The 24,564-nt window shown below is 39.2% G+C and overlaps 1 protein-coding gene and 1 pseudogene across 1 annotated transcript in view; one reads left to right on the top strand and one right to left on the bottom strand.

The window, feature by feature from the left end:
* Positions 1-24,564, bottom strand: part of LOC108542214 (vacuolar protein sorting-associated protein 13B-like) — a 441,791-nt gene that overhangs the window by 381,602 nt on the left and 35,625 nt on the right. Inside the window, exon 3 of the mRNA XM_017892173.1 lies at positions 23,741-23,871. Within this exon, the coding sequence (XP_017747662.1) occupies positions 23,741-23,871 (131 nt within the window). The remainder of the gene's footprint in view (positions 1-23,740; positions 23,872-24,564) is intronic.
* LOC108542825 (calmodulin-like) lies at positions 23,860-24,304 on the top strand (annotated as a pseudogene).

Below are 24,564 nucleotides of genomic sequence, written 5' to 3'. Positions count from 1 at the left end.
CTAGAAAATATATATATATAATTTTAAATTATTTTATGCTTTTAATTTTAATCAAATTAAATGTCACTTTTAAATGATCATATACTTTAAAATAAGAGTAGGCAAACTTTCTATAAAGGGCCAGACAATAAATATTTTGGCTTGCAAGTCATTTAGGCTTTATCAAAATAATATGGTTTGGCTCTGTGTACCAATCCAAATCTCATCTAGAATTGTAGTTCCCACGCATCAAATGAGGGACCTGGTGGGAGTGAGTTCTCATGAGATCTGATGGTTTTTAAAGTGTGGCATTCCCCCCACCCCTGCTGCCACATAAGATGTGCCCTGCTTTCCCTTTGCCTTCTGCCATAATTGTAAGTTTTCTGAGGCCTCCCCAGCAATGCAGAACTGTGAGTCAAACGTTTTCTTTATAAATTACCCAGTCTCAGGTAGTTCTCTATAGCAGTGTGAAAATGGACTAATACATGCAACTTCTCAATTCTGCCACTGAAGCATGAAAGCAACCAAACACAGTATTTATACAAGTAAGAGTGGCTGTGTTCCAAAAAACTGTTATTTACAAAAACTGGCAGTGAGTCCATGGGGCATACTTTGATTACCTCTACACTAAATCATCTGTCTTTATAAAACATTTACAGAATAAACTATAAAACCTATAAATGCTTTGAAACCTAATGATTTCATTATAAAAGGCAAAAAGTTCAGACCACAAATATGTCTGAATTATAAGAAAATCTATAAAACAGCTAGGGAAGAAAAAAGTACAAAATTTATGCTTGGCAAAAGTACTGCAAAGAAGACAAGGTATTTCTTCTGTTATTCCTTAACAGTTCTAATGAAAGACTAAAGGGTTAATAAAAGAAAGAAAAGGAAAGGAAGTATCTGTAAGAAAATGGGCTGAAGAAGATTCCAGAGGCTCAAGGGAGAAGAAAAATATAAATATTTCTGAAAATAAATAATATATGTAAGAGCTACATAATATAAAACAGCATTTTTCCAAACATATGCAAAAGTAAAAGTCAAAATCTAGCCAACATGATAAAGATCTAAAAGTGTCATGGGAAAACAACGGGAGCATGGGAAGAAAAAAACGGAAAATATCTTCTAATCATATATAATTCCAAAACAACAAACTCCAGGAGTATTCGATGTATTAAGAAGAAAAGAATGTATTTCAGATAAAGTTGCAGTAAAGCACAAAAGAATTTTCTCAATAGTACTTTTGATGCCAATTGAGATTTTAAAGATTTTAAGAATTGAAGTAAAGGATACGAGGGTTAAATTATACATGATAATACTAGCAAAAATAATACTTACAGATTCTTGTTGTTGTTCTTGTTGTTGTGTCCAAGGCATTCCAAAATTTATGGATTTTTTTATTATACTTTCAGTTCTAGGGTACAAGTGCACAACGTGCAGGTTTGTTACATAGGTATCACGTGCCATGTTGGTTTGCTGCACCCATTAACTCATCATTTACATTAGGTATTTCTCCTAATGCTATCCTTCCCCCTACCCCTCAAACCACGATAGGAGACGGGGTATGATGTTTCCCACCCTGTGTCCAAGTGTTCTCATTGTTCAATTCCCACCTATGCATGAGAACATGCGGTGTTTGGTTTTCTATCCTTGTGACAGTTTGCTCAGAATGATGGTTTCTAGTTGCATCCATGTCCCTGCAAAGGACATGAACCCATCCTTTCTTATGGCTGCATGGTATTCCATGGTGTATATGTGCCACATTTCTTAATCCAGTCTATCATTGATGGACACTTGGGTTGGTTCCAAGTCTTTGCTATTGTGAATAGTGCCGCAATAAACACACGTGTGCTTGTGTCTTTATAGTAGCATGATTTATGTTCTTTTGGGTATATACTCAGTAATGGGATAGATGGGTCAAATGGTATTTCTAGCTCTAGATCATTGAGGAATCGCCACGTTGCCTTCCACAATGGCTGAACTAGTTTACACTCCCACCAGTAGTGTAAAAGCATTCCTATTTCTCCACATCCTCTCCAGCATCTGTTGTTTCCTGACTTTTAATGATCACCATTCTCACTGGTGTGAGATGGTATCTCATTGTGGTTTTGATTTGCATTTCTCTGATGACCAGTGATGATGAGGATTTTTTAAGTGTCTGTCCTTTGCCCACTTTTTGGTGGGGTTAAGTTCTTTGCAGATTCTGGATACTAGGCCTTTGTCAGATGGGTAGGTTGCAAAAATTTTCTCCCATTCTGTAGGCTACCTGTCCACTCTGATGGTAGCTTCTTTTGCTGTGCAGAAGCTCTTTAGTTTAATTAGATCCCATTTGTCAATTCTGGCCTTTGTTGCCATTACTTTTGGTATTTTAGTCATGAAGTCCGTGCCCATGCCTATGTCCTGAATGGTATTGTCTAGGTTTTCTTCTAGGGTTTTTGTGGTTTTAGGTCTAACATTTAAGTCTCTAATCCATCTTGAATTAATTTTGTATAAGGTGTAAGGAAGGGATCCAGTTTCAGCTTTCTACTTATGGCTAGCCAGTTTTCCCAGTACCATTTATTAAATAGGGAATTCTTTTCCCCATTCCTTGTGTCAGGTTTGTCAAAGATTAGATGGTTGTAGATGTGTGGTGTTATTTCTGAGGCCTCCATTCTGTTTCATTGGTCTATATATATCTGTTTTGGTACCAGTACCATGCTGTTTTGTTACTGTAGCCTTGTAGGATAGTTGGAAGTAAGGTAGCGTGATGCCTCCAGCTTTGTTCTTTTTGCTTAGGATTGTCTTAGCAATGCGGGTTCTTTTTTGGTTCCATATGAAGTTTAAAGTAGTTTTTTCCAATTCTGTGAAGAAACTCATTGGTAGCTTGATGGGNGGTATTATTTCTGAGGACTCTGTTCTGTTCCTGGTCTATATATATCTGTTTTGGTACCAGTACCATGCTGTTTTGTTACTGTAGCCTTGTAGGATAGTTGGAAGTAAGGTAGCGTGATGCCTCCAGCTTTGTTCTTTTGCTTAGGATTGTCTTAGCAATGCGGGTTCTTTTTTGGTTCCATATGAAGTTTAAAGTAGTTTTTTCCAATTCTGTGAAGAAACTCATTGGTAGCTTGATGGGAATGGCATTGAATCTATAAATAACCTTGGGCAGTATGGCCATTTTCACGATACTGATTCTTCCTATCCATGAGCATGGTATGTTCTTCCATTTGTTTGTGTCCTCTTTTCTTTCATTGGGCAGTGGTTTGTAGTTCTCCTTGAAGAGGTCCTTCACATCCCTTGTAAGTTGGATTCCTAGATATTTACTCTCTTTGTAGCAATTGCGAATGGGAATTCACTCATGATTTGGCTGTCTGTCTGTTACTGGTGTATAGGAATGCTTGTGATTTTTGCACATTGATTTTGTAACCTGAGACTTTACTGAAGTTGCTTCTCAGTTTAAGGAGATTTTGGGCTGAGACGACGGGGTTTTCTAAACATACAACCATGTCATCTGCAAACAGGGACAATTTGATTTCCTCTTTTGCTAATTGAATACATTGTATTTCTTTCTCTTGCCCGACTGCCCTGGCCAGAACTTCCAACACTGTGTTGAATATGAGCGGTGAGAGAGGGCATCCCTGTCTTGTGCCGGTTTTCAAAGGGAATGCTTCCAGTTTTTGCCCATTCACTATGATATTGGCTGTGGGTCTGTCATAAATAGGTCGTATTATTTTGAGATACGTTCCATCAATACCTAGTTTACTGAGAGTTTTTAGCATGAAGGGCTGTTGAATTTTGTGGAAGGCCTTTTCTGCATCTACTGAGATAATCATGTGGTTTCTGTAGTTTGTTCTGTTTATGTGATGGATTATGTTTACTGATTTGCGTATGTTGAACCAGTCTTGCATCCCAGGGATGAAGCTGACTGGATCATGGTGGATAAGCTTTTTGATGTGCTGCTGAATTTGGTTTGCCAGTATTTTATTGAGGATTTTCGCATCAATGTTCATTCAGGGATATCAGCCTGAAATTCTCTTCATTGTGTTTCTGCCAGGCTTTGGTATCAAGATGATGCTGGCCTCATAAAATGAGTTAGGGAGGATTCCCTCTTTTTCTATTGATTGGAATAGTTTCAGAAGCAATGGCATCAGCTCCTCTTTGTATGTCTGACAGAATTCTGCTGTGCATCCATCTGGTCCTGGACTTTTTTTGGCTGGCAGTCTATTAATTATTGTCTCAATTTCAGAGCCTGTTATTGGTCTATTCAGGGATTCAACTTCTTCCTGGTTTAGTCTTGGGAGGGTGTATGTGTCCAGGAATTTATCCATTTCTTCTAGCTTTTCTAGTTTATTTGCATAGAGGTGTTTATAGTCTTCTCCGAAGGTAGTTTGTATTTCTGTGGGATTGGTGGTGATATCCCCTTTATCATTTTTTTTATTGTGTCTATTTGATTCTTCTCTCTTGTCTTCTTTATTAGTCTTGCTAGTGGTCTATCAATTTTGTTGATCTTTCAAAAAACTAGCTCCTGGATTTATTGATTTTTTGAAGGGTTTTTTGTGTCTCTATCTCATTCCATTCTGCTCTGATCTTAGTTATTTCTTGCCTTCTGCTAGCTTTTGAATGTGTTTGCTCTTGCTTCTCTAGTTCTGCCTCGCAGGTCGATATCAGACTGCTGCACTAGCGGTGAGCAAGACACTGTGGGCGTAGGACCTGCCAAGCCAGGCGCAGGATATAATCTCCTGGTGTGCCGTTTGCTAAGACTATTGGAAAAGCACAGTATTTGGGCAGGATTGTCCAGATTTTCCACGTACAGTCTGTCACAGCTTCCCTTGGCTAGGAAAGGGAAATCCCCCGACCCCTTGCACTTCCGGCGTGAGGCAACGCCCCGCCCTGCTTTGGCTTCCCCTCCTTGGGCTGCACCCACTGTCCCAATCAGATGAACCAGGTACCTCAGTTGGAAATGCAGAAATACCCATCTTCTGCGTCAATCACACTGGGAGCTGCAGACTGGAGCTGTTCCTATTTGGCCATCTTGGAAGAGTCAATTTATGGATTCTTAAGTATTCAGATTATAATAATTCATTTCACTATTGCTATAAAAGAGACTCTGGCTCCTAAAAAACACATCCTGCTTTAAAAATAAGTAAATAAAGGAAAAAAGGCCATAATGTTTACTATGTTCATTTTTAAAATAATTAAGAAATACTTTATTTTGTAGTTGCAATCCTCTAACATCTATTCTATACTTGAGTGTCCATCTATACCCACAGATACTTTCAGTAATGGTTAAGAAAACATCTGAATACCTTAAACTATTATAAGAGAATAATGTAGTCTTATGTATTAAGGAATTAAAAATTAAACATATAGGCTAGGCATGGTCATTTACACCTATAATCCCAGCACTTAGGGAGGCCGAGGCGGGTGGATCATCTGAGGTCGAAAGTTCGAGACCAGCCTGAACAAACATGGAGAAATCCCGTCTCTACTAAAACTGCAAAATTAGCCAGGTGTGGTGGTGCATGCCTGTAATCCCAGCTACTCAGGAGGCTGAGACAGAAGAATCACTTGAACCCAGGAGGCGGAGGTTGCAGTGAGCCAAGATGACCCCCATGTACTCCAGCCTGGGCAACAAGAGTGAAACTCTATCTCAAAAAAAAAAAAATTAAACATATAATAAAGTTATTTTTCAGGGCCCACACTCTTCAACAGTGGAAAGGTTGTCTTATTTGAATAAAAGAAAAGAATAATGATAATTTATTGTATTTTGTAAAGGCATATCTTATCTCTTACTGGTTTTGACGCACATGAAAATTCTCTGTATGAACTACTACATAGAGAGAACCCTAAATAAGAACAGTTTTCCCTTCTGTAGCATTGGCATTTGTATTATAAATGTTAGACTAATCTTATTTACAGGAAATGGCATGTCCTATCTTCCCTATAAAACAAATAGGGAATCAGAAGCAAGTAATGGTTTTGATAAATAAGATATTCAAGTTGAGAATTGATCTAACTTGGGGGGAATATTTGAATTTAGACAAGTTGAAGCAAACAAAAACATATCCCAGGAGAGCTGAACAGTATACTGTTGGAGTCATGAGCTTAGACTTAAGGAAGCATTTAACAACTCAGGTGGACCATCATAGGCACCTTTGTGTACACAGAAGCACAAAGTAACAATGAACACCAAACAAGATTCACTCCTTAAAATCTAGTGCGGGTAAACACAACAAACACTCTTGTTTTAATTTCTTAAAAATTACTCAAAGCAATAATAATTATTATTATTGACCATTGTGAGTGTGTAACATACAGAAGTGTTATGACAACATTAGCACAAATCATGACAGGAGATAAAGAGAAGCATACTGTCATAAGCATTCTAGGTAAGGGATAATATCCACGTTACTTATAAAGTGGTATTATATAATATTATTTTGAAGTAGACATTGATAAGTTAAACATGCATACTGTCAACTCTAGAGCAATCACTAAAAAATAAAGTATGGCTAATTAATAATGAAGAGAAAATAGAATGCTAGAATGCTAAAATACACTCAATTAATCACAAAGAAGGCAGGAAAAGAAAAGAGGGAACAAAAATCAGATGGGACCAGTAGAAAAGGAAGACATCAAACTTAAACCTAACCATATTTAAAAGTAAATAAAAGTAAACACTCTAATGAATAGTCAGGAATTGTCAGACTAGTAAGACCCAACTATAATCTGTCCATAGAAAACAGGTCAGATAGAAAGACTAAAGTCTCAGTACAGTTTCTAAATACTAGACATCTCAAGTTTCAAAAAATAGTAATGGCAAAATGAACAAGTTAAAAAAAAAAGAAAGAAAGAAAGAAAATCAGCAGCATCTAATCACCAAAACAAAAATCAGAGAACTGTTTCATTTTATGGATTCAAAGGGAACCTACAGAGTATGTGAACCAAACAGAAATCAAAAACATGCCAAAAAATGGAAGCTGCAATCTGTGTTCCTTATGTCTTTAATGCCAGATAACACATTGAGATGGCATAAAACTAAAGGGGAAAAAAAAAACCTGCAACCACCATCAACTTCAAAGTTTCAAACTAAGGCTCTTTCAGTTTGCAGCATTTAGACATAAATTATAGTGTCAAAAACATTGAACACTATAATTAAGGTTATATTGGCACTTCTGTTACAATCCCATATTTTCACTCAGTCATAACATTCTTAGAAAGTCCCTCATGAAACTAAAGCTTTCTTTTCTTGTCTTGATCCAAATGTTTCTTCTTACTTAAAATAGTTGACAGACTAAAATGAAATATACCTTTTCAGCTCAAAAGAAAAAAAAAACTTCCCAATTGTAAAATAAATACAGAATTCCAAAAACTTTCACCCATGGCAATCAAGAAGTAAAACATCCTCAATAAGTTTAAAAAAAAAAAAAAAAAAAGTATTATTGAACCAAAAATCCACTTTATTTACGCCAAGTTTTTTGTCCGTTTGTTTGTTTTTTGAAACGAAGTCTCACTCTATCACCCAAACTGGAGTGCTGTGGCATGATCTCGGCTCACTGCAACCTTCGCCTCCTGGGTTCAAGTGATTCCCCCACCTCAGCTTCCAGAGTGGCTGGGATTACAGATGCCTGCCACCACACCCAACTAATTTAGTGTTTTTAGTAGAGGCGGGGTTTCGCCATGTTGACCAGGCTGGTCTCGAACTCCTGACCTCAAGTGATCTGCCTGCCTCGGCCTCCCAAAGTGCTGGAATTACAGGGGTGAGCCACCACACCCAGCCCAATTTATGTATTTTTAAAGAATCAGACATTTATAACACATTATATCTCCCAAATAGCCAGCTAAAAAGAATCCTCTATTACTTCTGGGATCTAGACACAAGCTGAAGTTCAAGAAACCATGATTTCTTGTGTTCCCAAACTCTCAGGGAACACAGTACAATTTGAAAAAAATTTACCTACACTTTCATCCATCTACAAGTTATCAGCGTGTGGTTTGTAGGTTTTTTTACTTCATTTTCAATAATGTTGTCAAATGACTCCAATTATTTCACCTCAAAAAGAAGCTAAGCCTTGGCCAGCACAGTGGCTCATGCCTGTAATCCCAGCACTTTGGGAGGCCGAGGTGGGCGGATCACCTGAGGTCAGGAGTTTGAGACCATCCTGGCCAACATGCTGAAACCCCATCTCTACAAAAAAAAAAAAAATACAAAAATTAGCCGGGCATAGTGGCACACACCTGTAATCTCAGCTACTTGGGAGGCTGAGGCAGGAGAATTCCTTGAAAACCTGGGAAAGGTGGGGCAGGGTTGCGGTGTGAGCCAGATTGACCACTGCACTCCGGCCCTGGGTGGACAGGAGCAAGACCTGTCTCAAAAAAAAAAAAAAAAACAGTGGGACGGGCCGCGGCTGGTGGCCTCAAAGCCTGTAATCCCAGCCTTTGGAGCCTAGGACGGGGGATCACCGAGGTCAGGGGAGATCGAGAATTTCATCCTGGCAAACCCAGTGAACAGTGAAACCCCGTCCACTATAAAAATACAAAAAAACTAGCCGGTGGGTGGCGGGCCGCCTGTTAGTCCCAAAGGGTCCCCACTCGGGAGCTGAGGGGCAGGAGAATGGCGTCGGAACCCTGGGAGGGCGGAAGTTGCAGTTTGGAGCTGGAGATCTGGCCACTTGCACCCTCCAGGCCCTGGGTGACAGAGCAAGACTCCGTCTCAAAAAAAAAACAAAAACAAAAAAACAAAAAAACAGAAGCTAAACCTAAAACAAAAGTTTAGTTTCCAATGATTCTAAGATTACAAACAATACTTCATGCTAAAATAAAAATCATAAACCACAGTCAGTCTTCTGCATCCATGGGCTTCACATCCGTGGTACAGAGGGCAGACTGTATCAATTGACACAGTCTTCTTAAAACTCCAAAAAGAGGCTGGGTATGGTGGCTCATGCCTGTAATCCCAGCAGTTTGGGAGGCCAAGGTGGGAAAATAGCTAAGAGCTCAGGAGTTCGAGACCAGCCTGGTCAACGTGGCAAAACCCCGTCTCTACCAAAAATACAAAAATTAGGGCAAAACCCCATCACTACAAGAAATACAAAAATTAGCCGGGTATTTGCGGCTTCCGCCTATAGTACCAGCTACTTGGGACACTAAGGTTGGAGAATCACTTGAGCCCGGGAAGCAGAAGTTGCAGTGAGCCAAGATCAAGTCACTACACTCCTGGCTGGGCAACAGAGTGAGACCTTCTCTCAAAAAAGCACATTAAACTCCAAAAGAAGAGAAAGTTTTTGTCTGTATCATTAACTACCATATCCACAGCATTCAGTACAGTGTTATAAAACTCAGTAAGCATGTGTTGAATAAATAACTTTTCAATTTTTCCTTCAAAGAAAGGAAATAAGTACTAAAATGGTAATTTTCTATGTGGTTTACACACAATGTATTATGCCTACTTTCTGTATTATCCTTCAGTGAGATCTAATTACCAGTAATGTTAGCATATGATGAGCTAGACAGACAAGTCTGAAAAGACCAATCATACTAAAGTAAAATTCCATAACTCATCCCAGAACTTTCTCCATATATCCTCCCCTTCACAACCTATCACCACCTCTCCAATGCCACAGACAATGACTTAGTTCCATCTGGGCTCCATAACTTTTCTTCTAAAATATTGCAAAAGGAATCTAACTAATTCTCTGAAATTATCTCCTCCAATCCCTTCCCCTCCACTGTGAAAAAAGTCAACTTCCGAAATTATAAATTCAGTCAAGTTGCTTACCAGTTTAAACTAATTCAATTTCAATTGCTATGTATTAGTATGTATGAGACCAGCAGTACTGATAAATTTTAATCTCAGGACCTCTTAATCTCTTAAAAATTACTGAGAATCACATATTTACCATAGTAGAAATACAAAAGAAAAAAATTCTAATATGTATGTTTATATAGTTTATAACTTACTTTTAAATAAATTCATTATTTGTTAATTATATTATGGATAATTTAAAATAAATTACAGATTTTAGGGTTTTCATATTTTACCAAAATCACTATATTTTCTAAAACAAAATAAAATTTGAAAAAAGGGGCATTATATTTTTTAAAGTCTGACTTAATAGAAGACAGCTACATTCTCATATTTGCTTCTGCCTTCAGTCTGTTCCAGTGTCATACATAACCTCCAGAAAATTCCACACTACATTCATGAGAAAACGAGGATGAAAAAAGTAAATCATGAATCATGTCTTAGTATTAGAAAAATAATGTTAATTTTGTGTATAAAAAGAAAAAACTTGGGAACACCTGAAGGTCTTCAGATCACACTTCGAAAACAACTAGATTACAAAAAATTTCAGTCTCTTTCCTATGAGTTGCACATAAGTTTATGATCTGAGAAAATCACTGAACTAGAAAAAAAGTTTTGAGGAAATGACCCACATTTAAGAATATCATGTCTAGAGGCAGTGTGAAAAATGATTCAAAGTACCAGTGAAAGCTAATAGATATATTTAAGAGATAGGAAAGCAGCAGAAAACAGACTGATGAATAACTGATATAAGGGATGTGTAAAGTTAAGGATGACTTCAGGGTTTCTGGTTTGGATTGAAAGCACACAGTGGAATTGTTCACTGAAATAGAAAACACATAAAGAGGAAAGGATTTGAGGTTTATGATGAATTCAGTTTGGGACATTCTATGGGACATATAGGTGAAGGTCCGTTTAGCTCTTAGTGCTGGAGTTCAGGGAAAAAAAAAGAATGAACTCTAAAATAGCATTTTATGAGTAAAAAACATATAATGATAACTAAATCCATTGCGAATAAAATTATCCAAGGAGAGTGAGGACTAAAATAATGAAAACCTACTAAACTCCTATTTAAATGTGGGATAGGTAGCAGAAAAGTAACAACAGGAGCCAGAGACAGGGTGCCAAAGACATAGGGAAAGAATCAGAGAAGCCAAGAAAGTGAAGTTTTAGGAAAGAGATGACAAGTATTAAATAGCAAAGGTAAATGAGAATCAAAAAATAAATGAGAAGTATCCACTGGATTTTTTAAGCTTGATGTTACTAATAAGCTCTGTCAAAGTGCTTACAACGGTATCATGGAGGCAGAATCCATGAAAAGATTAGCTTGTAAGTTTAAAAAGGATAGAAGGGCATATAGATTGGAAACAAAATAAAAATACTTTTTGTGGGTGATATTATTGTCTATGTAGGTGGTATTATTACCTATGGAGGAAATCTAAAGGAATCCACCCAAAAAAACTCCTAAAATTAAAAAGTTATGCAAGGTCACAGGACACAAGATCAGTGCAGAAAAATAAATTCCATTTCTATAACTTAACAATGAACAATCAAAATAAAAAATTAAGCATATGATAATATTAAAAATGCTCCAAAGGAAATAAAATATTTAGGTATAAATCTAACAAAACATATATAGGACCTACATGCTGAAAAAACAAAATGCTGATGAAAGAAAGAAAAAGGAATCTAAATAACTAGAGAAGCATACTATGTAGATGGATTGTAAGACTCAACATAGTAAAGATATTCCTGTGAAATTCATCTACATGTTTAAGCTCAACCAGCACAAAGATAATGCACTAAACAACCAAAACTAAGCATGACTCTCACAGATTCCATTTCACCCCCTGCCACCTCCACTGGATGGAGGAATAAGGATGAGGAATAGAAGGAAACTTCCATGAAAAACACACACCCAGCATCATACTCAATAGTTAAAGGCTGAAAGCATTCCCTCAAAGATAAATAACAAGACAAGGATGCCCATTTTCACCACTGCTATTAAACACTGTACTAGAAGTCCTAGCCAAAGAAATTTGAGAAGGAAGAAAAGGCAACCAAATTGGAGAGAAAAGTAAAACTATCTCTATATATTTTCAGATAACATGACTCTATATATAGAAAATCCCACAGAATGCACGAAAAACTACTATAGCTAACAAACGAATCTGGCAAATGTGCAGAATAAAAGATCAACCCACAGGCCGGGCATGATGGTTGATGCCTATAATCCCAGCATTTTTGGAGGCTGAGGCAGGCAGATTGCTTGAGCCCAGGAGTTCAAGACCAGCCTGGGCAACATGGTGAAAACCCGTGTCTACAAAAACACACAAAAAAATTAGCCGGGCACAGTGGCACACACCTGTAGTCCCTGCTACTTGGGAGGCTGGGGTGGGAGGATCACTTAAGCCTGGGAGACGGAGATTCCAGTGAGCTGAGATCGCACCACCGCACTCCACCCTCAGCAGCAGAGTAAAATCCTGTCTCAAAAACAAAAACAAAACAAAAGATCAACTCACAGCTAAGCATGATGGCTCATACCCATAATCCAAGCACTTTGGGAGGGTAAGTGGGAAGATCACTTGAGCCCAAAAGTTCGAGATCAGCCTGATCAACATACCAAGACCCTCCCTCTAAAAAAAAAAACATTTCATTAGCCAGGCACTGTGGCATGTGCCTGTGGTCCCAGCTACTAGGGAGGATGAGGTGGGAGTATTGCTTGAGCCCAGGTGGTCAAGGCTGCAGTGAGCCATGATCACACCACTGCACTGCAGCTTGGGTGACAAAGCAAGACCTCATCTCAAAAATAAATAAATAAAGTATCAACTCACCAAAATTGGTGTTGTATCTGTACACTAGCAACAAATGATCCAAAATGGAAATTAAGAAAACAATTCCACTTACAATAGCATCCAAAATAATAATATACCTAGGAATAAATTTAACTAAGGAGGTGAAAGACACAATGAAAATTATAACACACTGCTGACAAAATTAAAGATTACTTAACTAAACAGAAAGGCATCCCATGTTCATGGATCATTACACTTAACATTGTTAAGATGATAATACTACCAAGCAGCTGACAGATTCAGTACAATCCCTATCATAATTCCAGTGGCCTTTTGAGCCAAACTGAAAAAGCTAATATTCAAATTCATATACAACTGCAAAGAGACAAAACAATTTTGAAAAAGAAATATGAAATAGGGCCAGCACGGTGGCTCACACCTGTAATGACAGCACTTTGGGAGGCTGAGGCAGGCAGATCGCTTTAAGCTCAGGAATTCGAGACAAGCCTGGGCAACATGGCAAAACCTTGCCTCTACCAAAAATACAAAAGTTAGCCAAACGTGGTGGCTCATGTTTATAGTTCCAGCTACTCAGGAAGCTGAGGCTGGAGAATCACTTAAGCCCAAAAGCAGAGGTTGTAGCAAGCTGAGATCACGCCACTCCATGCCAACCTGTGAAACAGAGTGAGACCCTGTCTCAAAAAAAAAACAAAAAAAGACAAAGAAATACAAAATAGGATACTTCTTTATTTCAAAATTTACTACAAAGCACAGTAATCAAAATAGTGCTGTTCAGGCTTAAGAACAGACACATAAACCAATGGAATAAAATGCTGAGTCCAGAAATCCAGCATAGGCCTATAGGGTTTATTTTCAACAACAGTGACAAGACCATTCAATGGGCAAAGAAAAGTCTCTTCAACAAATAGTGCTTGGACTATCAAATAACCATAGAATGAAGTTGAACCCATATACAACATATCATATACAAAATTAATCATTCCATATACAAAATTTAATTCAATATGGATCAACAACCTAAATATAAGAGCTAAAACTTTAAAACTCTTAGAAGAAAACATAGGGGGAATCTTCAAGACCTTAGATAAAGCAATGAATTCTTAGATATGACACCAAAAGCACTAGCAATAAAAGTTAAAAATAGGCAAATTGGACTTTATCCAAATTAAACACTCTGTACCTCAAAATACATTCTCAAGAATGTGACAAGACAACCTACAGAATGGATGAAAATATTTGAAAATCATATATCTGCTAAGGACCTACTACCTTGAATACAAAAAGAACTCTTAAAACTCAAAAACAGATAAATAATTGAATTTTAAAATGGTCAAAGACTGCAAACCCATTAAGAGAGACACTATCCAAAGAACAGAAAATAAGTGTTGGTGAAGATGTGGCAAAACTGAAACCTTCGTACATTGGTGGTGAGAATACAACGGTATAGCCGCTGTAGAAAACAGTACGGTAATTCCTGAAAAAATTGAACACTATGTGGTCCAGCAATTCTACTTCTGAGTATATGTGCAAAAGAACTGAAAGCAGGGTCTCAAAGAGATTATTTGCACACGCATGTTCATTGTAGCATTATCCACAATAACCAAAAGATGAAACAACCCAAGTGTCCATCAGTGAATGAATAGATAAACAAAATGTAGTAAATACACACAACAAAATATTACTCAGCCCTCAAAAAAAAGGAAACCCTGGGCCAGGCATGGTGGCTCACACCTGTATTCCCAGCACTTCGGGAGGCCAAGGCAGGCAGATCACCTAAGGTGAGGAGTTTGAGATCAGCCTGGCCAACATGGTGAAACCCAGTCTCTACCAAAAATATAAAAATTAGCCGGGTGTGGTGGTGGTCGCCTGTAATCCCAGCTACTCAGGAGGCTGAGGCAGGAGAATCACTTGAACCTGGGAGGCAGAGGTTGCAGTGAGCTGGGATTGTACCACTGCACTCCAGCCTGGGTGGCCAAGTGAGATTCTGTCTAAAAAAAAAAAAAAAAAAAAAGAAGCTGTAAGCAAGAAAAAAAAAAGGAAAAAAAGGAAAAAAGGGAACCTTGTCATATGCTACAACATGGATGAACCTTGAGGACACTGTGCTAAGTGAAATAAGCCAGACACAAAATGACAAATATTGTATGATTCCACTTACTTGAGGTACTTAGAGTAGTTAAAATCATAGAAACAGAAAGTATAATAGAATGATGGCTGCCAGGGAAAACAGAGGAGGAGAATGGGAAGTTATTACATAATGGATACAGTGCTGCCCCTTTGCCAGATGAAAAGCATTCTGGAGATCTGGAGATTAGAGAGCTGAGCAAAATACAGGGGTACAGGAAGCAGCAAGAAAAGCCCTATAGGCTCTCTGGGTCCCCTGGCAAGCCATTTCTGCCTTGCCTCATAGGGGTCTCTGGGGAGGGCTGCTAGAGGCAATGGGAAAAAGCCACAGGGAGAACAAAACCTCCAGCTGAACTTTTTAACAACTACAACCAAATGAGATGTCTCCTAGCCAGAACTCAGGGAAGGGCACGAAGCCGGTGTGCAGACTCCACTGGCGGGGAAGCACAAAGGCCCTATTTGCTTTCACAGCTGGGAGGCTGACAGCCTGGGACAAGTTCTCAGCCCTGCTTGCCCACTGCCTGGAAACAGACTCAGTGCTGTTGGGGGCCGGGTATGGTGGGAGTGAGATCAGCCCTGTGTAGGGTCCAGCCCCACAGGGTTAGTGGGTTTTTCTCCCCGTGTGCGGAGACGAGAGATTGTAGAAATAAAGACACAAGACAAAGAGATAAAAGAAAAGGCAGCTGGGCCCGGGGGACCACTATCACTAAGACGCAGAGACCGGTAGTGGCCCTGAATGCCAGGCTGCGCTGATATTTATTGGATAGAAGCCAAAGGGGCAGGGTAAGGAGTGTGAGCCATCTCCAACGATAGGTAAGGTCACATGGGTCACGTGTCCACCGGACAGGGGGCCCTTCCCTGCCTGGCAGCCGAGGCAGAGAGAAAGACAGGAGAGAGAGAGACAGCTTACGCCATTATTTCTGCATATCAGAGACTTTTAGTACTTTCACTAATTTGCTACTGCTATCTAGAAGGCAGAGCCAGGTGTACAGGATGGAGCATGAAGGTGGACTAGGAGCGTGACCACTGAAGCACAGCATCACAGGGAGATGGTTAGGCCTCCGGATAACTGCGGGCGGGCCTGACTGACATCAGGCCCTCCACAAGAGGTGCCCTCCACAAGAGGTGCCCTCCACAAGAGGTGGAGGAGTAGAGTCTTCTCTAAAATCCCCTGGGGAATTCCCGGTCTGCTAAGTAGCGGGTGTTCTTCCTTGACACTGACGCTACCGCTAGACCACAGTCTGCTTGGCAACAGGCATCTTCCCAGACGCTGGCATTACCACTAAACCAAGGAGCCCTCTGGCAGCCCTGCCAGGGCAGAACAGAAGGCTCGCACTCTTGTCTTCTGTTCATTTCTCACTATGTCCCCTCAGCTCCAATCTCTGTATGGCCTGGTTTTTCCTAGGTTATGATTGTAAAGCGAGGAGTATTATAATATTGGAATAAAGAGTAATTGCTATAAACTAATGATTAATGATATTCATATATAATCATATCTATGATCTATATTTAGTATAACTATTCTTATGTTATATATTTTATTATACTGGAACAGCTCATGCCCTCGGTCTCTTGCCTCAGCACCCGGGTGGCTTGCCGCCCACAGCCCTATAGGTAGGTTGTGTAGGAGCTGTGTGAGGCCTGTGACTGCCGATTTTTCCCCACTTCCCTAACAACATGCATGATACAGTAGAGGCAGCCATAATCCTCATAGGAACGTAACTCCATTGACCTGGGAACCTCACCCCCATCCCCAACAGCAGTCACAGCAAGACTCGCCCGAGGAAAACCTGAGCTCAGACACACTGCCCCCATCTAATGGTTCTTCCCTATCCACCTTGGTAGCTGAAGACAAATGTCATATACTTTCGGGAGTTCTAAGACCCCACCCACCACCTGTTCCTCCCCATACTACCACAGCTGATATTCTCTTGAAAGCGCCACCTCTCTGCAGGTGACCAACCAGCACAAAGACAGTGCATCAAGCAACCAAAACAAAGGACCCTCACAGAGTCCATTTCACTCCCCTGTCACCTCCACTGGAGAAGGTATCCACGACTGAGAGACCCACAGAAGGGTGACATCAAAGGATTCTGTGCAGACAACTCCCAGTACCAGCCTGTGGCCTGGTAGACCTGCTGGGGTGACTAGATCCAAAAGAGAGATAACAATCACTACAGCTCAACTCTCAGGAAGCCACATCCCTAGGAAAAGGAGATCAAAAGAACACCCCATGGACAAAAGAATCTGAACAACAGCCTTGAGCCCTAGACTTTTCCTCTGACAGAGCCTACCCAAATGAGAAGGGACCAGGAAACCAACTCAAGTATATGACAAAACAAGGTTCTTTAACACCCTCAAAAATTCACACTAGCTCACTAGCGACAGACCCAAACCAAGAAGAAATGCCTGATTTACCTGAAAAAGAATTCAGAAGATCAGTTATTAATCTAATTGAGGAGTCACCAGAGAAAGACAAAGCCCAATTTAAGGATATCAAAAAAATGATATAAGAAATGAGGGAAGAAATTTTCAATGGAATAGATAGCATATATAAAAAACAATCAAAATGTCAGTAAACAATGGATGCACTTACAGAAATGCAAAATGCTGGCCAGGCGCGGTGGCTCACGCCTGTAATCTCAACACTTTGGGAGGCCAAGGTAGGTGGATCATGAGGTCAGGAATTTGAGACCAGCCTGGCCAAGACGGTGAAAGCCCATCTCTACTAAAATTATAAAAATTAGCCAGATGCAGTGGCAGGCACCTGAAATCCCAGCTACTCGGGAGGCTGAGGCAAGAGAATTGCTTGATCCAGCGAGGTGGAAGTTGTAGTAAGTCGAGATCGCCCCACTACACCCTAGCCTGGGCAACAGAGCAAGACTTCATCTCAAAAAAAAAAAAAAGAAAGAAATGCAAAATGTTCTGGAAAGTCTCAGCCATAGAATCAAACAAGCAGAAGCAAGAACTTCAGAGCTCAAAGACAAGATGTTCGAATTAATCCAATCCAACAAAGACAAAGGAAAAAGAATAAGAAAATATGAACAAAGTCTCCAAGAAGTCTGGGATTATGTTAAATAACCAAACCTAAGAATAACTGGCATTCCTGAGGAAGAAGAGAAATCTAAAAGTTTGGAAAACATGTTGGGGGAATGATCAAGGAAAACCTCCCCAGCCTGGCTAGAGATCTAGACATCCAAAGACAAGAAGCTCAAAGAACACCTAGGAAATTCATCACAAAAGTATCATCGCCTAGGCACACTGTCATCAGGTTATCTAAAATTAAGACAAAGAAAAGAATCTTAAGAGCTGTGAGGCAAAAGCATGAGGTAATCTATAAAAAATTTTTAAAAAACCCTATTGAATTAACAGCAGATTTCTCAGCAGAAACCCTATAAGCTAGAAGGGATTGGGGCCCTATCTTCAGCCTCCTTAAACAAAACAATTATCAGCCAAGAATTTTGTGTCCGACAAAACTAAGCTTCATAAATGAAGGAAAGATAGAGTCTTTTTCAAACAAATAAATACTGAGAGAATTTGCCACTACCAAGCCAGCACTACAAGAACTGCTAAAAAGGGAGCTGACTCTTGAAACAAATCCTGGAAACACATCAAAACAGAGCCTCTTTAAAGCACAAATCTCACAGGACCTATAAAACAAAAATACAATTTGAAAAAAAAAAAAAGGTATACAGGCAACAAATAGAGCAATAAATGGAATGGTGTCTCACATCTCAATACTAATGTTGAATGTAAATGGCCTAAAAGCTCCACTTAAAAGATACAGAATTGCAGAATGGATAAGAACTCACCAACCATCAACTGCCTTCAAGAGACTCACCTACCACATAAGGACTCACATAAACTTAAGGTAAAGGGGTAGAAAAAGACATTCTGTGCAAATGGACACCAAAAGCGAAAAGCAGTATCTATCCTTATATCAGAAAAAAATAAACTTTAAAGCAACAGCAGTTAAAAAAGACATTATATAACGATAAAAGGCTGTGTCCAACAGGAAAATATCAGAATCCTAAATATATATGCACCTAATACTGGAGCTCCAAATTTTCTTTTTTTTTTTTGAGACAGAGTTTCGCTCTGTCACCCAACTTGGACTGCAGTGGCGTGATCTCAGCTCACAGCAACCTCCGCCTCCCAGGTTTAAGTGATTCTCCTGTCTCAGTCCCCTGAGTGGCTGGGATTACAGGCGCCCGCCACCACATCCAGCTAATTTTTGTATTTTTAGTACAGAAGGGATTTCACCACGTTGGCCAGGCTGGTCTCAAACTCCCGACCACTGATAATCCGCCCATCTCGGCCTCCCAAAGTCCTGAGATTACAGGCATGAGCAACCTCACCCCGCCTAGAGCTCCCAAATTTATAAAACAATTACTACCAGATCTAAGAAATGCAATAGACAGCAACACAATAATAGTGGGGGACTTCAATACTCCACTGACAGCACTAGACAGGTTATCACAACAGAAAGTCAACAAAGAAACAATGGATTTAAATTATACCCTGGAACAAATGGACTTAACAGATATTTACAGAACATTCTATCCAACAACTGCAGAATATTCATTCTCTTCATCAGCGCATGAAACTTTCTCCAAGATAGACCATATGAGAGGCCACAGAATGAGCCTCAATACATTTAAGAAAATTGCAATTACATCAAGCACTGTCTCAGAACACAGTGGAATAAAACTGGAAATCAACTCTAAGAGGAACCTTCAAAACCATGCAAATACATGGAAATTAAGTAAACTGTTTCTGAGTGATCATTGGGTCAACAATAAAATCAAGATGGAAATTAAAAATTTATCTGAACTGAATGACAATAGTGACACGACCTACCAAAACCTCTGGGATACAGCTCAGGTGGTGCTAAGAGGAAAGTTCATAGAGCAGAGCACAGTGGCTCACGCCTGTAATCCCAGCACTTTGGGAGGCCAAGGTGGGTGGATACACTGAGGTCAGGAGTTCAAGACCAGCCTGGCAAAAATGATGAAACCACGTCTCTACTAAAAATACAAAAATTAGTCAGGCATGGTGGCAGGCGCCTGTAGTCCCAGCTACTTGGGAGGGTGAAGCACGAAAACTGCTTGAACCCCAGAGGAGCAGGTTGCAGTGAGCCAAGATTGTGCCACTGCACTCCTGCCTGGGTGACAGAGCAAGACGTCATCTCAAAAAAAAAAAAAAGAGAGAAAAAGAAAGTTCATAGCCCTAAATGCCTATCTCACAAAGTCTGAAAGAGCACAAACAGATGATCTAAGGCCACACCTCAAGGAGCTAGAGAACGAGAACAAACCAAACCCACACCCAGCAGAAGAAAGGAAACAACCAAGATCAGTGCAGAAATAAATTAAACTGAAACAAAAAAAATACAAAAGATAAATGAAACAAAAAGGTGGCTCTTTGAAAAGACAGGTGAAACAGAGAGACCATTAGCAACATTAACCAAAAAAGAAGAGAGAAAATCCAAATAAGCTCAATGAGAAACAAAACGGGAAATATTACAACCGACAAGACAGAAATACAAAGGATCACTGAAGGCTACTATGAACACCTTTACACACATAAACTAGAAAACCTAGAGGAGATGGATAAATCCCTGGAAAGACACAACCTTCCTAGCTTAAATCAGGAAGAATTTGATACCCTGGACAGACCAGTAACAAGCAGCAAGATTGAAATAGTAATAAAAAAAATTACCAATAAAAAAAAGTCCAAGACCATACGAATTCACAGCTAAATTCTACCAGACATTTAAAGGAGAATTGGTACCAATCCTACTGACACCATTCCACAAGACAGAGAAAGAGGGAATCCTCCCTAAATCATTCTATGAAGCCAGTATCACCCTAATACCAAAACCAGGAAAGGACATAACAAAAAAAGAGAACTACAGACCGATATCCCTGATGAATATAGATGCTAAAATCCTTAACAAAATACTAGCTAACTGAATCCAACAACATATCAAAAAGATAATCCACCCATGGTCAAGTGGGTTTCATACCAGAGATGCAGGGATGGTTTAACACACACAAGTCAATAAATGTGATAAATCACATAAACAGAATTAAAACAAAATTAGATGCAGAAAAAGCAATCAAAAAAAAATCCAGCATGGCTTTATGATTAAAACTCTCAGAAAAATTGGCATACAAGTGACATACCTCAATGTAATAAATGCCATCTACGACAAACTCACAGCCAACATAATACTAAATGGGGAAACGTTGAAAGCATTCCCTAAAAGAACTGGAACAAGACAAGGAGGCCCACTCTTACCACTCCTCTTAAACACAGAGCAATCAGATAAGAGAAAGAAATAAAGGGCATCCAAATCGGCAAAGAGGAAGTCAAACTGTCACTGTTGATGATATGATTGTTTACCTACAAAACCCTATCAAGACTCCTCCATAAACCTCCTAGAACTGATAAAAAAAAAAAATCAACAAAGTTTATGGATACAAAATTAATGTACACAAATCAGTAGCTCTTCTATATACCAACAGCGACCAAGCTGAGAATCAAATCAAGAACTCAACCCCTTTTCATTAGCTACAAAAATAAAATAAAATACTTAGGAATATACCTAACCAAGGAGATGAAAGACCTCTACAAGGAAAACTACAAAACACTGTTGAACGAAATCATAGATGACACAAATAGAAACACATCTCATGCTCATGGATGGGTAGAATCAATATTGTGAAAATGACCATACTGCCAAAAGCAATTCACAAATTCAATACAATTCCCATAAATATGCCACCATTGTTCTTCACAGAACTAGAAAAAAAAATCCTAAAATTCGTAGGGAACCAAAAATGAGTCTGCATAGCCAAAGCAAGACTAAGCAAAAAGAACAAATCTGGAGGCATCACATTACCTGATTTCAAGCAATACAATAAGGCCATAGTCACCAAAACAGCATGGTACTGGTATAAAAATAGTCACATGGACCAATGAAACAGAATACAGAACCCAGAAATAAGCCCAAATACTTACAGCCAACTGATCTTTGACAAAGCAAACTAACACATAAAGTGGAGAAAGGACACCCTATCCAACAAATGGTGCTGGGATAACTGGCAAGTCACATGTAGGAGAATGAAACTGGATCCTCATCTCTCACGTTATACAAAAATCAACTCAAGATGGATGGATCAAGGACTTAAATCTAAGACCTGAAACTATAAAAATTCTAGAAGATAACATCAGAAAAGCCCTCTAGACATTGACTTAGGCAAGGATTTTTTTACCAAGAACCCAAAAGCAAATGCAATAAAAACAAAGATAAATAGCTGGGACTTAATTAAACTAAAGAGTTTTTGCACAGCAAAAGAACAGTCAGCAGAGTAAACAGACAATCCACAGAGTGGGAGAAAATCTTCACAATCTATACATCTGACAACAGACTAATACCCAGAATCTACAACGAACACAAATTAGCAAGAAAAAAAAACAATCCCATCAGAAAGTGGGCTAAGGACAAGAATAGATAATTCTCAAAAGAAGATACACAAATGGCCAACAAACATATGAAAAAATGCTCAACATCACTAATAATCAGGGAAATGCAAATCAAAACTATAATGTGATACCAACTTACTCCTACAAGAATGGCCATAATCAAAACATCAAAAAATAATAGATATTGGCATGGCTCCAGTAAACAAGGAACACTTCTACACTGCTGGTGGGAATGTAAACTAGTACAACCACTATATGAAATGGTGTGGAGGTTCCTTAAAGAACTAAATGTAGAACTACCATTTGATCCAGCAATCCCACTACTGGGTATCTACGTAGTGGAAATGGAGTCATTATACAAAAAAAGATACTTGCACACATGTGTTTAAAGCACGCACGTTTATAGCAAAACAATTCACAATTGCAAAAATGTGGAACCAACATAAATGCCTGTCAATCAACGAGCAGATAAAGAAACTGTGATATAGATAGTTAGATAGATAGACACAATGGAATACTACTCAGCAATAAAAAAGAATGAATTAATGGCATTTGTAGTGACCTGGAGGAGACTGGAGACTATTATTCTAAGTGAAGTAACTCAGGAATGGAAAACCAAATATCGTTATGTCCTCACTGATACGTGGAAGCTAAGCTATGAGGATGCAAAGGCATAAGAATTACACAATGAACTTTGGGGACTCGGGGGAAAGAGTGGGAAAGAGGTAAGGAATAAAAGCCTACGAATTGAGTATAGTGTATATTGCTTGTGTGATGAGTGCACCAAAATCTCACAAATTACCACTAGAGAATTTACTCATGTAACCAAACACCACCACCTGTTCCCCAATAACCTATGGAAATAAAAAATCTTAAAAAATACAAATAAAATGGTTGATTGTATGTTATGTGAATTTCACTTCCATTAAAAAACACACACACGGCCGGGCGCGGTGGCTCAAGCCTGTAATCCCAGCACTTTGGGAGGCCGAGACGGATCACGAGGTCAGGAGATCGAGACCACAGTGAAACCCTGTCTCTAATAAAAATACAAAAAATTAGCCAGGCGCGGTAGCAGGAGCCTGTAGTCCCAGCTACTTGGGAGGCTGAGGCAGGAGAATGGCGTGAACCCGGGAGGCGGAGCTTGCAGTGAGCCGAGATCGCGCCACTGCACTCCAGCCTGGGCAACAGAGCGAGACTCTGTCTCAAAATAAATAAATAAATAAATAAAAATGAAACACACACACACATAATAGTTGGTTATTTTAACTTATTTTGCTCAATGCCATGAATTATTGAGAACAGGCAGGAACAAACTAGTAAGTATAAAAACAATTTAAAGAACATATACAGCAATTTTGACCTAATTAATATATAGAGAGCATTGCACCTAGCAATAAGAAATTCCACATTATTTTCTAGTGCATTTAGAATATTTACCATAATTGACTATATGTTTGGCAATAAGCAAGTCTCCACAAGTTTAAAAAGACTGAAATCTGGCATTGGTGCTAGGGGGTCTCCTGGACGCGACGCCAGGAAGTGGCGGTGGCACAGTGCATATAGCGCGCCTTAGCAGCAACAGCAGCATTGGAGGCACATCCTCGCCATCGCAGTCCCTGCGATGGTGCAGCCACCCTCGCTCCCTCTCCTTTTCCTCCCTTCGCTGGCACCATGTCTGATCAGCTGACGGAAGAACAGATTGTTGAATTCAAGGAAACTTTCTCTATTGAATAAAGATGGCGATGGCACCATACAACAAAGGAACCTGGAACTGTCATGAAGTCACTGGGTCAGAACCCAACAGAAGACGAATTGCGGGATATGATCAACGAAGTGGATGCCAATGATAATGACACCATTGACTTCCGAATTTTTGGTTATGATGGATGGCTAGAAAAATGAAAGATACAGATAGTAAAGAAGAAATTCATGAGGCATTCTGAGTCTTTGACAAGGACGGTAATAGTTACACCAGTGCCAGCAGAACTGTGTCACCTCATGACAGACAGGAGAAAAACTAACAGATGAAGAAGTAGATGAAATGATCAGAGAAGCAGATATTGATAGAGACTGACAAGTCAACTATGAAGAATTCATACAGATGACTGCAAAATGAAGACCTATTTTCAACTCCTTTTTCTCCCTTCTAGAAAAATCAAATTGAATCTTTTACTTATCTCTTTTAAAAAAATAGAAAAAAGAAAAAAGTTCATTTATTTATTTCTACATAGCAAAACTGAATGTCAAAACTACCTTCTGACCACACACAAAATCTGTATGTATTGGTCGATGGTCCTGTCCCCTAAAGATCAAGCTACACATCAGTTTTACAATATAAATACTTGTACTACCTTAATGATAAGGACTCCTTAAAGT

This window comes from Rhinopithecus bieti, unplaced genomic scaffold, assembly GCF_001698545.2.
Source record: "Rhinopithecus bieti isolate Rb0 unplaced genomic scaffold, ASM169854v2 scaffold_73, whole genome shotgun sequence".
Classification (NCBI taxonomy): domain Eukaryota; kingdom Metazoa; phylum Chordata; class Mammalia; order Primates; family Cercopithecidae; genus Rhinopithecus; species Rhinopithecus bieti.
This window is presented reverse-complemented; position numbering and strand designations above follow the sequence as displayed.